We start from the raw sequence: 13,640 nt of genomic DNA, 5'->3' as shown, positions 1-13,640 counted from the left end.
GTCTTAAGTCACAATCAAGTGTATTGGACACTACCACTCCTGTTTCACTGAAATGATTGATTTTGGTCGCCAGGTTCTCCCTGCCAGAGGATTGGTTTTTAATGTTCTTGTCTGTAGTTTTACAGCAATAAAAAGCACAGAGTCCTGCCTGTCAGTGCTTTGCAATTACTTAAAACAATAAAAGCAAGTAAAAATTGGAGTAATTTACCCTTTTACCACACAGTAGCTCTCATTGCCAGTAGAAACAGTCATTGTTTTGGCTGTTGCCTCAATATCCATCTTCCAGTGCTCTGAAAGGCAAAACAGAGCAAAGTGGGACTCACAGTGTGTCTGTAAGTAAGTCAGGCTGGTCTGTGTGAATCTGTATGGGCTTAAAGGAGTCAGGTCTAGGATGAGGGTGGATCTGCACTGGCCTGTCCATCCTGAGATGTGTAGATTGCCAGTTTGCTGAAGCACACAGGTATCATAAGCTCCTAAAGAAACATAACTGGTTCTTTCTTGTCTTATCCAGATATGTTGACTTTGTAGTCACAAATCTGGCTTTGAGGCTGCCTTCATGTTGGCAGGCAGCGTAGCCATCCATATTGGGACCCATGGTAGGAAGACATGTAGGACAGCTGAGGCTTGCTGCGCCCAGGCCAGGACGTGTGCTACATCCAGACAGTGTCTCAAGGAGTTCCCTCAGAAAACCAAAAACCTGTATGTCAAAATCAGCACTGAATTTGCTGTGAATTTGCAGATAGTAGGAAACCAGTGGCACCCAGTACTCACGGGCACACACAGGACGTGGGCTTGGTATGTGAGAAGAAGGATCAACAGGCTGCAGGCTGCCCTGATGTATACTGAAGAGGGTACTTTCCTGATCTTTGAATATCTTTTCCTGAAATATGGTGGCTTGTGACATTCCTTGATAGTTTCAGCATGGTCTTGCACACTCAGTCCTGAAACTGGACAATGTCCTTAGACGTGAAGGATCTGCAGCCACATAACCTTCCTGCTTATTTAACCAGATACAGGTGGATATAGGGTGGGTTGGTTGGTTTGGTTGGTTGGTTTAAGCCTGTCCTTCCAAAGGGAGTAAAGGGTAGCCAAGGCCTCTGTCCCTCCAGTTCTGGTTGCCAGCAGCTCTGTTACCTCGTTGTGGTAGGAGAAAGTGTGGGTGTTCTGCTGTGGGATGCTGCTGGGCCCTGGAGGGCAGGCTCTTGATGCTCTTACCAAGAGCCCTGGGATGGAGCTCCATATTCCATATCTGTATGTATTGCTCTGGTCAAAGCTCTGGTTCTCCAGTGGGAAAGCTGCTGCTTTGTCTCCTGCTGCCCTCCAGCTCCCTATTCTGTCACATCTTGCTGTCCCTAATAGTTTTTGATGCCCCACGCCTATGGTGCACACAATGCAATAGCAGGGTCCAAAGGGTGTTAAAGGCAGTGCAATTGCCGATTACTGTATATGTTCATGTTCTTCCTTTTTTTATTTTAAAACTGGAAAGTATCAAACAATAAGCTTTGGTTTAAAAACTAATTAAAATCCTCATTGCTTAGTGCTACAAAGAAATAAAGGGCAAAGCTATGCAATGATACTCACCCTCTTCCCTGCTTAGAAACCCCACCAGGAACTAAATGTTAACCACTGTTAATCAACGTTTACTCTGTTATCAGTAGTCTGCTATTAGAGGAACACAAGCATCATAAATCCCCTTTTCTTCCCCTTCTGCTAATAGAAGCAGAACAGAGAGCACACCATCACAAATTCATTACAGGTCAGGATCTGAAACCACAGCCTCTGCTCCCTCTGCTTTTTTTTTTTTTTTTGGAAGATCAGTCCTGCCTGGTGTCATGTGCTGAAATGTTGACGTTGCAGCAGCACTTTTGTACCACAGAGGATGAACTTAGAGGACTAGCTGAGTGTTGTGCGGTGGCTGGTTGGTTTTGATTTTGCCTGAATAGATGTAGTTTGTACTTCTAACAGCATGCCAGAACTTGACATGAAATTGCCCAGGTTTATTTCCTTCTTTTATTATGAAATTGCTTTAATGTTTCAATGGAGTTTTTCCATGAGCATCTTTCTTTTCCAGATGTCTCTGACTGTTAAAATCGTGGTTTGTTCATGTTGAAGTAGCATTAGTTTAACTGTTTCAGGGTGAGCAATGCTAGTAAGCAAGTGTAGTGGTGGTGTGTAAAAGTCAGCATTTACTGAGTAATGTTGGTGTAATGAAGTTAAGCGTGCTGCCAGTGAACCCGTGAAACCATGTGTCGTGTGCTACCCATGGTTTAGTTCAGGGATGGTAGTGGCGGTGATGGTGTTGCATGCATATGATGGTGGTATAAACTGCAGTTCGTCACACTCTCTTTTGTGCCCTGTGTCAGTTTGAGGATTCAAGGATCCCTGACACTGATTTCCACTCATGGCTATTTCATAGGCAGTTTTCTTGTTGAATGTCAGTACTCTCCTGAGCTATGAGACTGGGAAGTAGAAACAAAGTCAGTCTGTTCTACAAAACTCCCTGCCTGATGCCACTTATGGTTACAAGCCCTTGATCAGAAACCATTTTTCCAAAAATCATGATCAAAGGGTTGTTATCTTATGTTCCATTCTGTATGTTTCTGTTTCTTTTCAGGGAAGGATCATGTTTGCAGATTTATTGGCTGTGGAAGGAATGAAAAATTTAATTATGTGGTCATGCAGCTTCAGGTGAGTTCTGTCCTTCCCTTCTCCCCGCTGTCCGATGGAGAGGGCATCGCAGGGAAGGATTTACAGTGAGAGAATAAGGCCAAGCACTGATGTAGAGACTTTGTTGTACATAGAAAGCGGGTGGAATGGGAGACAGTGAGAAGGGGTGGTGTTGCTGTGATATTCCTTGGGATAGCTCCAGTTGTCAAGATGCACTAAGATATTTCATAGCTCTGCTTTTCTGTTTAAGGTGGGTTTCTGTCAATTTTCTGGGGAAAGCACTCTATTCAGAATGCTCACAGGAGCTACCCACAATATCATGCAGCAGTGGCGGCTGTTTGAAATATCTCCTGCTGAGCTCTGTGATGCAGCATTCAAAATCTGTGTCTGTATCAGAGCTCCGAGTGCAGTGGGAGCCAGTGGTGTCACACCAGCAGCGGAGTCTTCTCTATGAAAGGGAGTGATCTCTGGCTTCCCTGTCTCTACCAAGCTCAGCAGTAGCTTGGCTTCTGCTGTGAAAGTGTTTTCGTCTGTTTGAACACTGCTGATATTAAGTCAATATGGGTAAATACTTGGGTAGGTAGCACATGGTGACTGTACTGCTAGACAGCCAGCTACTCCTATCAGAGTTAGCCAGCTGAAGTCTTACATGGGTGTCTACACAAGCCACAATAACAGCAGGAGCTGCAGGGACCTCTGCATGGTTCAGCATGAAACTTCACCAAGAAAACATATATAGTTAGAACTTCAGAGCCCAAATATGGTGGTACTGTCATGAAAACAGCTGTCTTTTTTACGAAAGCAGCTTTCTTTTACAGCATACAGTCACAGGAGAAGGAGTTGGAGGGGAACAAGTGGGAAGAGATGGCTGAGTCAAAAACACATGGAAGAAAGGCCTTTAAGGAGAGGGAGATTGTCCCTGGCTCAAGTGGAATACTGTCAGACTAAAGGTGCTTCTTTCTGACATAGTTGCCTTAGAAGCTGGCCTGTTTCAGCACCTGATGTAAGGTTTGACAGGGAGCTTGTCTTTCAGCTTGTATGATCTGGACTTTGCTGTACAAAGCGCTGTGTGATTATACAACACAAGCCCACCCTTCCTCTGAAGACCTTACAGCCCATGTCATGTTTCTTTATGTACAATTTGGATGATAGAATATGCTGAAGGAAAGCGAGAAGGTTGAAGCACTAAGTAGTGAGAAGTAAGCTGCTGCATAAACGAGGACATTATTTTTAATTAGTGAATGGTGAATGAAGTCAAATAGACACCAGTAGACCCCAGTACATCTTTAAAATAAACTTCTGATTCTTTTGAAATGTAGTTCTACTTTGCAAGGTGGATGTATAAAACCAGTAAATTCTGGTCCTTGTGTTTGCCTTTTACACACCATTGGCATCCCAACTGCTGTTATGGATAGAAAAAAACTCTTGCTCTCTAACCAACCCTGGCTATTGCTGCTGCTGCGGTGTGAGTGTGAGTATGATTCTTGAAAGGGCTAATCTGGAGCTCATGGAACAAGGCTTCTAACCCCCCCAATCCTGTCCTTAACAAGCCTGATGAAGATGACTATACCTTGGGAAAAAAACTTTCTCTGCACAGAATCTCTTACTTTCTAGCCTGTTCTTGACTGTGTAGGTAAGCTCTTAGAGTAGGCAGAGCTAAAAATAATTTCATTATTTGCAAATGAAGACTTCGATACTTAAAGCATTAGCTAGTTTTGCACCATCACTCTTCAGGCTAAAATCGTCCTTCAACTTCAAAGTCTGCTGAGACATGGTTTATCATGTGTCCCTCTGTTGTGTACTGCAGTTCTCCTGTTCTCTTCATCCAGTGGGACTGAGGCTTCCACTCTAAGCTTTGCAACTCATTGCATCTGCTCTGTTTCTTAGCCAGCCTGATGGTGTTTATTTGGAAAATAGTGCTCATCTTCTGTCTTTTTCTGGGGGCAGTATTGGATATTCACATGCCTTGGGTTGTTTCTGGAGAGCACGTGTCTGAGACCATCTCCCAAACCAGCTGCAGACACTTATGGCACATTTCAGTGTGTGGCTCTGAAAAAAAATCTGTCTTTCCCTATTACCATTGGGTAAGAGACTTGGTGTCCAAGGATCCACTTTACAGTGGAAAGAAAGATCTGCTGTTAATTCAGTAACTCTGATCTTTCAGAAAAGCAATGACAAATCTGTGCTGCCTCTAGTAAACTGTCACAGAAATTGAAAAAGATCAGCGCTAGAGAAGTAGCTTAGTCTTATTTTGTTCATGCTAAGGAGCAAACCTGGGCCGGTTGCTGTGGCTTGGCTGTATCTGTATTAGCTGACCTGTATAAAGTGTGTTTGTTCCAGGGACCAGAGCCCTGAAGTGAAACGTGGGTCAAACCAATTTGAGAGACTAGTCATGTGCTAAAAGAACCAGTTGCAGTTGGCCCCTTAATGTGTGTAAATAACTTGAGAACTGGAAATGGGTGGATGAATAGAGGGCATTTCACTGGTTTGGAGAGCAATCTGTGTTTTCTCATCAAATGTTTGGAATCTTTTATGTATCTTCTGTTGTGAATTTTGTTTGAATACATCTGGACTTGTATTATAAGCATATATGTCTTTGCAGAAGCAGAATCAAGAGATTCTATAGTATAGTGATAATCAGCATGTTCCTACAACTTTTGTTCTTGATGCATGTTCTCTGAAATGGTGGACTCTTATTCCTAATGTTTTTGATCAGTTGATAAATGCATTAGTTCTGTAGATTAGAGAGCTACTCTGCCATAGAACATGGTTGTTTTAACACTTCCTTTCTCTTTACAAATCTAAAGAGGTATAGGCAAAACTGAGATGACAGAGATCAAAGAACACTGATTCTTCTGGTGTTTAGTCTGTCCTCTTCCCCTGCCTCCCCCCCCCCGATTGTCTTTATTTTCATGCACAGCTGGTAGACATTTTTTTTTTCCCCAGAAATTTAATTAACTGGAGGTAAAATACCAATTTTTTTTAAATAAGTATTTTTTAAGTCAGTGGAAAAAATCCACCTCTCCTGATTTTGGGCATGATTCTCTTGATAGACAACTTTCCCCACTGTGGCATTGCCACAGCAATGCTGACTTGAGTTTGAGCCAGACAGTTGTGTGCTAGGGAGTTTCTGATTAAACTGCTTCTGTGAGCTATAATAGATAGTGGCTTCATGACCTGCTTATCATATTTGTACTGCTTTAATCTTTAAATGGCTCAGAGAACAGTCAAAGGTTGTTCTTAGATCAGTTTCTATATAATCTGGGTTTAACAGTAAGGAGATGCTGGGCTCATACAGTCTGAGGCACTGCTGTCCATACTGTGCCCATTTCCCAAATAGTATCAGCTGACTTCCCAAGATAACAGTCTGGTATCTTCTTATTGGCAAATACATCACTTAAAAGTTAAAATGAAGTATTGGAAGATCATATACAAGAAATAAAGCAGACATAAGGTGAGCACCTGTCTGATTAGCATTTCTGCTTTTTTGTGGATGCATGTTAGAACTTGCAGCTGTGAAATGCTATGCTTTAGTGAGATGGTTTAAGTGTTTTATTGATTGTTTCAGGGCCGAAATCTTGCAGATCTCAGAAGGAGTCAACCTCGAGGGACTTTCACGCTGAGCACAACGCTGCGATTAGGCAAACAGATTCTGGAATCAATAGAAGCCATTCACTCTGTGGGATTCCTGCATCGTGACATCAAGCCTGTATGTTGTTTTGGAAATTTTCATTTTGTTTGTATGTCTGTCTGTTCTGATTGAGTCAATAAAGGCAGTCTGAATATGGGCAGATCTCAGTGGAGGCATTTAGGTCTCCTTGCACAGTCCCACTGTCTGACACATTGGCTATTTTCTGTAAGTACAGAATAGTAATATAGTATTGCCATTTCTTTAAGTGCATCGCAAACTAGTTTTTATCAGCAGAGGCTGCTCCATGGTGGGTTAGTAGCTGTCAGTCACACTTGTACCAGTCAAGATCGCATGATGAAGCAATCTAATTTTGAACAATCAATTGGAGTCCAAACAATTATTACTATAAAAGGTGTTCAGAAAGGATGTGTTGCTCTATGACCCATCACTTGAGTAAATGCTATTTCATGTATTTGACTTAGCTAAATAATCCTCTTAATCTTTTCTGAGCAATTGCCAAAAAAATTGGAACAGTTTCCAGTGTTGGAAACACAGTCGTGGTGTTGGTCATCTGCCTAAGTGAGACACAATAATTCCAAGTCTCACTGTAGGAGCCAGTCTTTTTCCTGCAGCTCTTCACTACTTGACTTGAACACTTGTTGCTATATCATCCCCGAGACCATCTTCCTTCCAGCAAAATCGTTTGCTGCCTTTAAAATCAGCTGGGTTTGGCTGATCAGATTCAGGTGAATCTGAGTCACTAATGTGACTGGCCACAAATCCTTTAGCAGCCATCCATTATGGTAAAGGATATAACTTTCAAGATGGGGTTAAAAAAGAGCTGTTCCATTTGCTTGTTGTCAGTTTATTTGCTAAGAAGCAATCCCAGTGTTTTTTAGATGTCTGAATGTTCAGATAAATTTAGGTAATGCAATACAGTGGATGGAGATTCTGGGAGTTAGAGCAAAATAATGAATGCTAGCAGCTGAACCACAAACAGAAGCATTTGTCTACAATAACTCCAGCCTGTTATGCAAGTGATGGAGCTCTCACTGCAGAGCTAGTGGTGTTAAATGTAGCTCTTTCTCATAGCAGCTGAAATTTAGCTAAGCTAATGTGAATTTTGGTTATTTTGAGAATCCACCGTCACTTATCTGCAAAGTGAACTTCTTAACATGGCAGTGATTCTCTAATCATGATATTTAAGATGCATCTTAAATTCTTCTCTTTGACTTATGTTTCCACCAGAGACATGTGGGGCTATGTGACAAAGTTTTGTTAACAAATGGCCACTCTTACCCAAGTTGCTGGTATCAAATTGATTTTTTTTCTTTCTTTCTTTGTCTAGTCCAATTTTGCCATGGGCCGTTTACCTTCAACATACAGGAAGTGCTACATGTTAGACTTTGGTCTGGCCCGTCAGTATACCAACACTACTGGTGAAGTTCGGCCAGTAAGTAAATTTTAAGTAATATTTATCCACTTCTGCAACTGCTTAGGCATGGAAAGGTTTTGTGATTTTGTTTGGTTTGTTGTTGTAATGCTTGGTCATTATATTGGACTGCATTTTCTGCAAGGTGAGAAGCAGCAGGTGACTTCAACTGAGTTGGGAATCTAAGAAGGGATGCTTGCTTTTGTCTTACAAGGTGTGTGCCTTTTTTTTTTTTTTTTTTTTTCCCCTCCTCCCTTTAGGATAATCATGTTTTCCACAGGCTTGGAATACTTACTGAGTACATTATGGCCAAGCAAAGAAGATGAGCCCAATGCTGGCCATGTAACTTCTGTACTCCCAGAGGACTGGTCTCATTCAGTTCTCTGCGATCTGGGGAACCAGGTCGGTGTGTTCTTAAAGCTTTTTATGAAAAAAACCGCTAGAAGTTAGAGGCTGACCTGATCTCTGAGGCTGAGCTTACTGTGAACTGCAACCTGTAATGCTGTTCTCACCCTTGCCTGGCTTTGGTTTTGTGTATATTGCCCCCTGTCCAGATTTCTTAGGAGTATTTCAGCGTGCCTGCTTGGAGGGGAGGTAAGGGCAGGGGGCATAACTTGCACCACGTGATGTGTGTGTTATCTTCAGTCCTTTTACTAGCGCTCTGTTATCTGGGGTCACTCATAAAGATGCATTCAGCTTCAGATACTCTAGGTATCAGTCAGAGCATTCCTAGATTTATTTCAGAACACAGCACAAGCAGGGAGGGTTCAGACAGTCTCTCTGTTTATCATCCTAGGCTTATACCTTTTGGTCTGCACATCTTTTCCATCTGCAAGATAATTGTTGTTCCAGAAAATGTTGACAATGTGAGAGAGAAATTCAGAGACTGTAGTGCAGGGTATGGTTGGGGAGTGGGAAGAAAGCAAAGATCAGCGAGCAGATTTTGTGTCTTTAGCAGACGAACGCAGCTGGGGGATTTTTCTTCTATTTTTTCTTCTTTTTTTATAAGTCTTTTCAGTTGGACATTGCAAGCCTTTTCTTTTTAGCTGTAGGTGGGAGCAGCTCCAAAGGTTGTGTCTGCATCTTATTAAAAAGACACACACTATGTACTACTGGTCTTCCTTGTCGATGCTGTTTGGTTTGGGGATAACCCTTCTCCATATTGCCCTTTTCAAAATGCAGCCCCACACCTTTCCTCTTTCTGCAGTCAGAATTCAAGCCTATTATGGATTGAAACTGGTGTTTGGTTTTCTGCAAAATTTCTTCATTGCTTCAGTGAAGCAACTGTGTTTAATGTCTGTATTTCAAGTCCCATTGTTCAATCACTGTTCTTTCTTTACAATTAAAGAAACTAATTTTTCCAGATGTCTCTTCTTTTGGATCCTCTTTTTCCTTTCTTTCTCCCATGACTTTAAAATTATTTTGCTTTTATTTTGCTACATCCTTAGAGAATACTCCCAGGCCTTGTTTTTGGAAACAGCACTACATTCAGCCTTGACATTTTTCAGAGCAAAAGATTCTTGAGCTGTGTCCCCCAAGCTGTGTCCTGCTTGGGTTGGTGTGGGTGAGGTGAGGCTTTGTTAGGATGCAAGACTCTGAGAAGGTTGGTCTTAATTCTGGTGGTTGGTTACTTGCTTGCCACACATGGGTCTCATAGAAGGTCTCGCGACATGTAATCTTTTTCTGAAAAAAGACCCAGGGATCTGCAGAGGGGTGGGAGTATGCTCTGCTGAAAGTAGTAAGAAGTCTTGGTTTGTTTGGGATGTGGGAGGATCATATGGGGTAAAGTCTCACATACCTAATGTACCTATTCTCCCATGCCATGCTTCAGGTGGTGAGGCTATTTGATAAAAACGATACAATAAAAAATACATAAATATTTACTTCAGTGCCTTTTAACATTATGTTATAGCCACTGGGCTGTTTGATCCTTTTGTGTCCCTGCTGCCTGATACCACTGTTGAGTCCCAATTACCAGACTGAGACATTTGCCTGGAGAAGCATGGTGTGATTGCTGCCCAAATAACACACGGAGGATTAGGAAGGAGATGGGAGTGAAGGGCGGTATGAAGACAAGTGAAATGAGATTTTTTTTTTTCTTGGTGGGTTTTTTCCTTTTCTTAAATTAAGAACTCTTATTTCACCAAAGAGATTATTTCAAGCCAATAAGGTAGATTCTTCTTTCTCCATTCTCTTTCAGTTCCTTTATCCATGAAGCGTATAATTCCCATATTTATAACATGATCATCCTGAGCCTAGGTTTTTTTGTGATTTGGTTCTGAGGTACAATACACAAGACAGGTAGGGGAAGGAGCTCGCTCTCGCTTTCTCTTTCTATGGAAGCATATCTGAATTTTGCTTTCAGTCGTATTAATTTATTAATAGATGTTTTCTGCTCACGCAGGTTCTGTGCAGTTTCCTACAGTTTCAGAAGCACTGCCATACTTTATGAATAATACCATAAAAAGTATCTGCTCTGAAGTTCATAACCTCAATCTTGCTTGTGAGCTTTTCAGAAAGACTCTGAATGACTTGCTAGTAATAGAGATAATGGACCTGGCCTTCAGGATGCTGTGGTTTTGTTCTGGTTTTTTGACTTACCTTTTTGCCTTCTTATTTTTGGTCATTTTTCTATTTTGAAAACACCTTTGATTTTGAAAAAGGGAAAAGCCAGTGATTCTGTGGAGCAAAATGCTCTAGAAAGCTGTGTTGGCACTGATTTTATGTATTTATCTTTTTATGTGTGATTCACTGATGCCAAGCAGTATGAATTTTTTTTATATGAAAAGGTAAGGAGCTCCTTAGTAGGCAGATAGCATAGGCTGTCACTAAAAAAGTCTCATTCTGATTTTCTAGAGATTGATTAAAGCTTTGAGGTGGGATCATTTCTACTCTCCATTGTCTTCACTGAGCATTAGTTCCTCCATCCTCAGCTGTTACCACTCTGGCTTTCCAGACCCTCTTTCAAGGGCTACCACAGTAGCTTTTACCTAGGGAGCTGTTACTCTGTGAAGCTTCTGATGAGTACTGTGTATTTCATTTGTATGTTTTTACAGAGGATAGCTTGACAGTTCAACTTGATTGCTCTGCATTTGTAAAGTTATGGGCGACTTGGCTTAACTAAATCCAAATTTATTCTGAATTTGAATTTATTCTGTGCTTCTAGGGAAACAAAACTGATCTACCTTATGTGAGATGCTAATATTAGCACAAATACTACCCTTTGAAGAAAAGCTGTTGTCACACAGATTTGCTTCCATGGGAACGGTCTCACGCCTCTACCACTTGCCCCTTGCCAGATGTTGCAAAATCTCCTGGATAAGTCTGTAGCAACTCACATTGCACTATAAAGACAGGAGATGGTTGGAGCCAGAAGGTGGGTAAGGAAGCATCAGCAACAATCTTTCCCTCTGTTAGCAATCAGGGGAACTCACCTGTTCACGATACACAATGTTTGTGGTGCTCTGTTGTCAGGTGAGAATGCAGGAACTCCTGTAAGAGAGGAGGTTATTGAACCTGAGACTTCCAAAGTTTGGGTAAATGATCTAATGCTGGAGAGAAGAATTGTGCTCCTGTTCATTGTCGCCCTTTTTTTGTGACTCTGAACCTTCATTTCTTGTTTTTCTGGTTCTGCTCAGTGCTCACCAGAAAATTCCTGGATTGCTTCACCCTGCCATATTGCCTCTCCAGGCAAAGATGAGAGTTATTCAAGACCCCTATGAGTACAAGGGCTTGCAATTACAAGGCTTCTTTCAGTTGCCTAAAGAAGGCTTCATCTACTTTTTGTTCTTGATCAGGCAGTCAGTAGCAGATGCTTACCATTACATTACCTGTGTTAGTTGGTGCTGATCACTTACCCGTCAGTAGTCTCATCACCTGCTCCAAGGAGAGCTTCATACATTCAAGCCACTCCTATGCAAACGCACCTCCTTGCCTTTCCAGTCCTTCTTTCCATTCATTGCAGCACTCAAACCATGCAGGCTGTCCCACCAAGTCTCTGTGATCCCAGTGACATCATAGTTTTGCAACAGCACATGGACCACTACTCTTCCTGTTTGTTTCACATGTGTAGGTGTTTGTGGACAGGCACTTGAGGTTGGCCACCAGTTGTGCTGCTGTCCCAGAAGAGGCATAAGAGCTTCTATCATCTTCTCCCAGGCACCTCCTCACAGCCTCCATTCTTCCATTTCTCTTCAGGTTATGGTAATCCTCTCTCATTGTACCTGCTTTAAGCCCTGCTCATGACATTAGCAACCCTAGATGCAAAGCCGTCGCAAAGATGCTCTTGCCACTCTGTCAGATGGGTCCCTTCTTTCACCAACAGTCCTTTTTCCTCAAAAAGGGACCCATAGTCATAGAAGCCAGAGCCCTGTCTTTGATAGCTAGGTGTTGACTTGCAGGATGCATCCACTTTTACCTAAGTTTTTTCTAGTCACTGGCAGGATTTAGGAAGACAGCACCTGGGCCCCCACGCCCCCAGGTCTGTAGTCACTCTTAGTATATTCAAGGTCACCCCTTGAAAAACAGGTGGTTTTGATGCTCCCATGAATGACCAGCAAGGGTTAATAGAGGGCCACACAAACCTTGGCGATCTGTCCTTATCATCCCATATCCAGGCCCCCAACAAGCCACAAAGCTCTTGAGACATCAAATCAAGCCAGTAGATGGGGCTTCCGTTTCCTGCAGGAAAGAGTCTTCAGTGACCATCACTCACCTTCACTTCTTTGTATGGACATTTGGTTCAGGCTCATCTGGCTCCCCTGACAGGTCTTGTTCCTCCTCCCCAGTTCCCAGGCTACTAAATCTATTCTGCAGCTGCAGATCTGCATGTGGAGCAGGAGCCTCCCTTCTGCTGCTAGCCTCCCTCCTCTTGGGAGTCTCCATCTGTTGCTCCTTTAAGCATAACTGCTAGTTGTCCCTCTTTCCTTGCATTGCAGCGTTCACGATCTTTGCTTTCAGAGGCTCTGTGAAGATTCTGTTGATCTCTTGTTCACCTTCCCTGATGCTACACAGTCTGCTCATGTCCTTTCCCACCTCACCACAGCTCCTTCACCTGGCAACTCCGCACCTCAGCAAGAATACTTCTCTTAGAAATGAGGCTACTGCAGAGGCACCAGGTGCTCTCTGCAGCCCAGTGTGGATGGCCACATCCTTCCCTTGGGGCTTTTTCTGGGTTGAGGTCTCCAATGTGCTAAAGACAGTTGCATCAGCCCATGCTGGGGACCAGGCCCTGTGGCCCATCACCACCATCATTGCAGCCTCAGTCAGGCCCATGCTGTCCTGAGCAAAGTTTCTGGGCCCCTTCACACCCTTGTTTTGCTAACTGCTGTCACAACTGCTACAGCTCTGTTAGTTGTCTGTATACTGTGCTGCTTATAAATACCATAAATAGAGGAAAAAATTAAATCCAAATTTTCATGCTTTTCATGCCAAAGTTTGTGTTAAACATCAAGTATCTCACAATTGAACTTTGGTCTAAAGGAAATCAGGTTCTGGATTTGGCTAATCTCAAAACTTTCTTGTCTCATGATATGACAAATAATGTAACAGGAGAGGGGAAACTGAAAACACAACTTTGACCAGGTTGTATCATAAAGTTCTTGTTGTGTGCAGGTCTTTAAGAATTTGTTGCCTCTTTAAAGGACAACTGTAATGGCCACCACTCAAATGAGAGAGAAACATTGTCTTTTGCAGTGTAATTTCTTAAAAGTGTGGACTTTCTCAGGGGCTGATGTTTTTGAAAATTCAGATGTACAGTATGGACTAGGTTGCCCTTGTCTATGTGCACAAACACTGCAGAGAACACTGTTGGCAGTACGCTACTTTCCCTTAGAAAAGCTGTGTAGATTTTTCCTAATTACATCCCAGCTAGCCACATTTTTACCAATTTTGTTCTTTAGGAGAGTTTCA

The 13,640-nt window shown here is 42.4% G+C and overlaps 1 protein-coding gene across 1 annotated transcript in view; it reads left to right on the top strand.

The window, feature by feature from the left end:
• TTBK1 (tau tubulin kinase 1) overlaps positions 1-13,640 on the top strand; it is a 98,983-nt gene that overhangs the window by 20,579 nt on the left and 64,764 nt on the right. The window contains exons 3-5 of the mRNA XM_075707963.1: positions 2,615-2,688; positions 6,236-6,376; positions 7,647-7,751. Coding sequence (XP_075564078.1) covers positions 2,615-2,688; positions 6,236-6,376; positions 7,647-7,751 — 320 coding nt within the window. The remainder of the gene's footprint in view (positions 1-2,614; positions 2,689-6,235; positions 6,377-7,646; positions 7,752-13,640) is intronic.

Source organism: Pelecanus crispus, chromosome 3 (genome assembly GCF_030463565.1).
Source record: "Pelecanus crispus isolate bPelCri1 chromosome 3, bPelCri1.pri, whole genome shotgun sequence".
In the NCBI taxonomy this organism is placed as follows: domain Eukaryota; kingdom Metazoa; phylum Chordata; class Aves; order Pelecaniformes; family Pelecanidae; genus Pelecanus; species Pelecanus crispus.
This window is presented reverse-complemented; position numbering and strand designations above follow the sequence as displayed.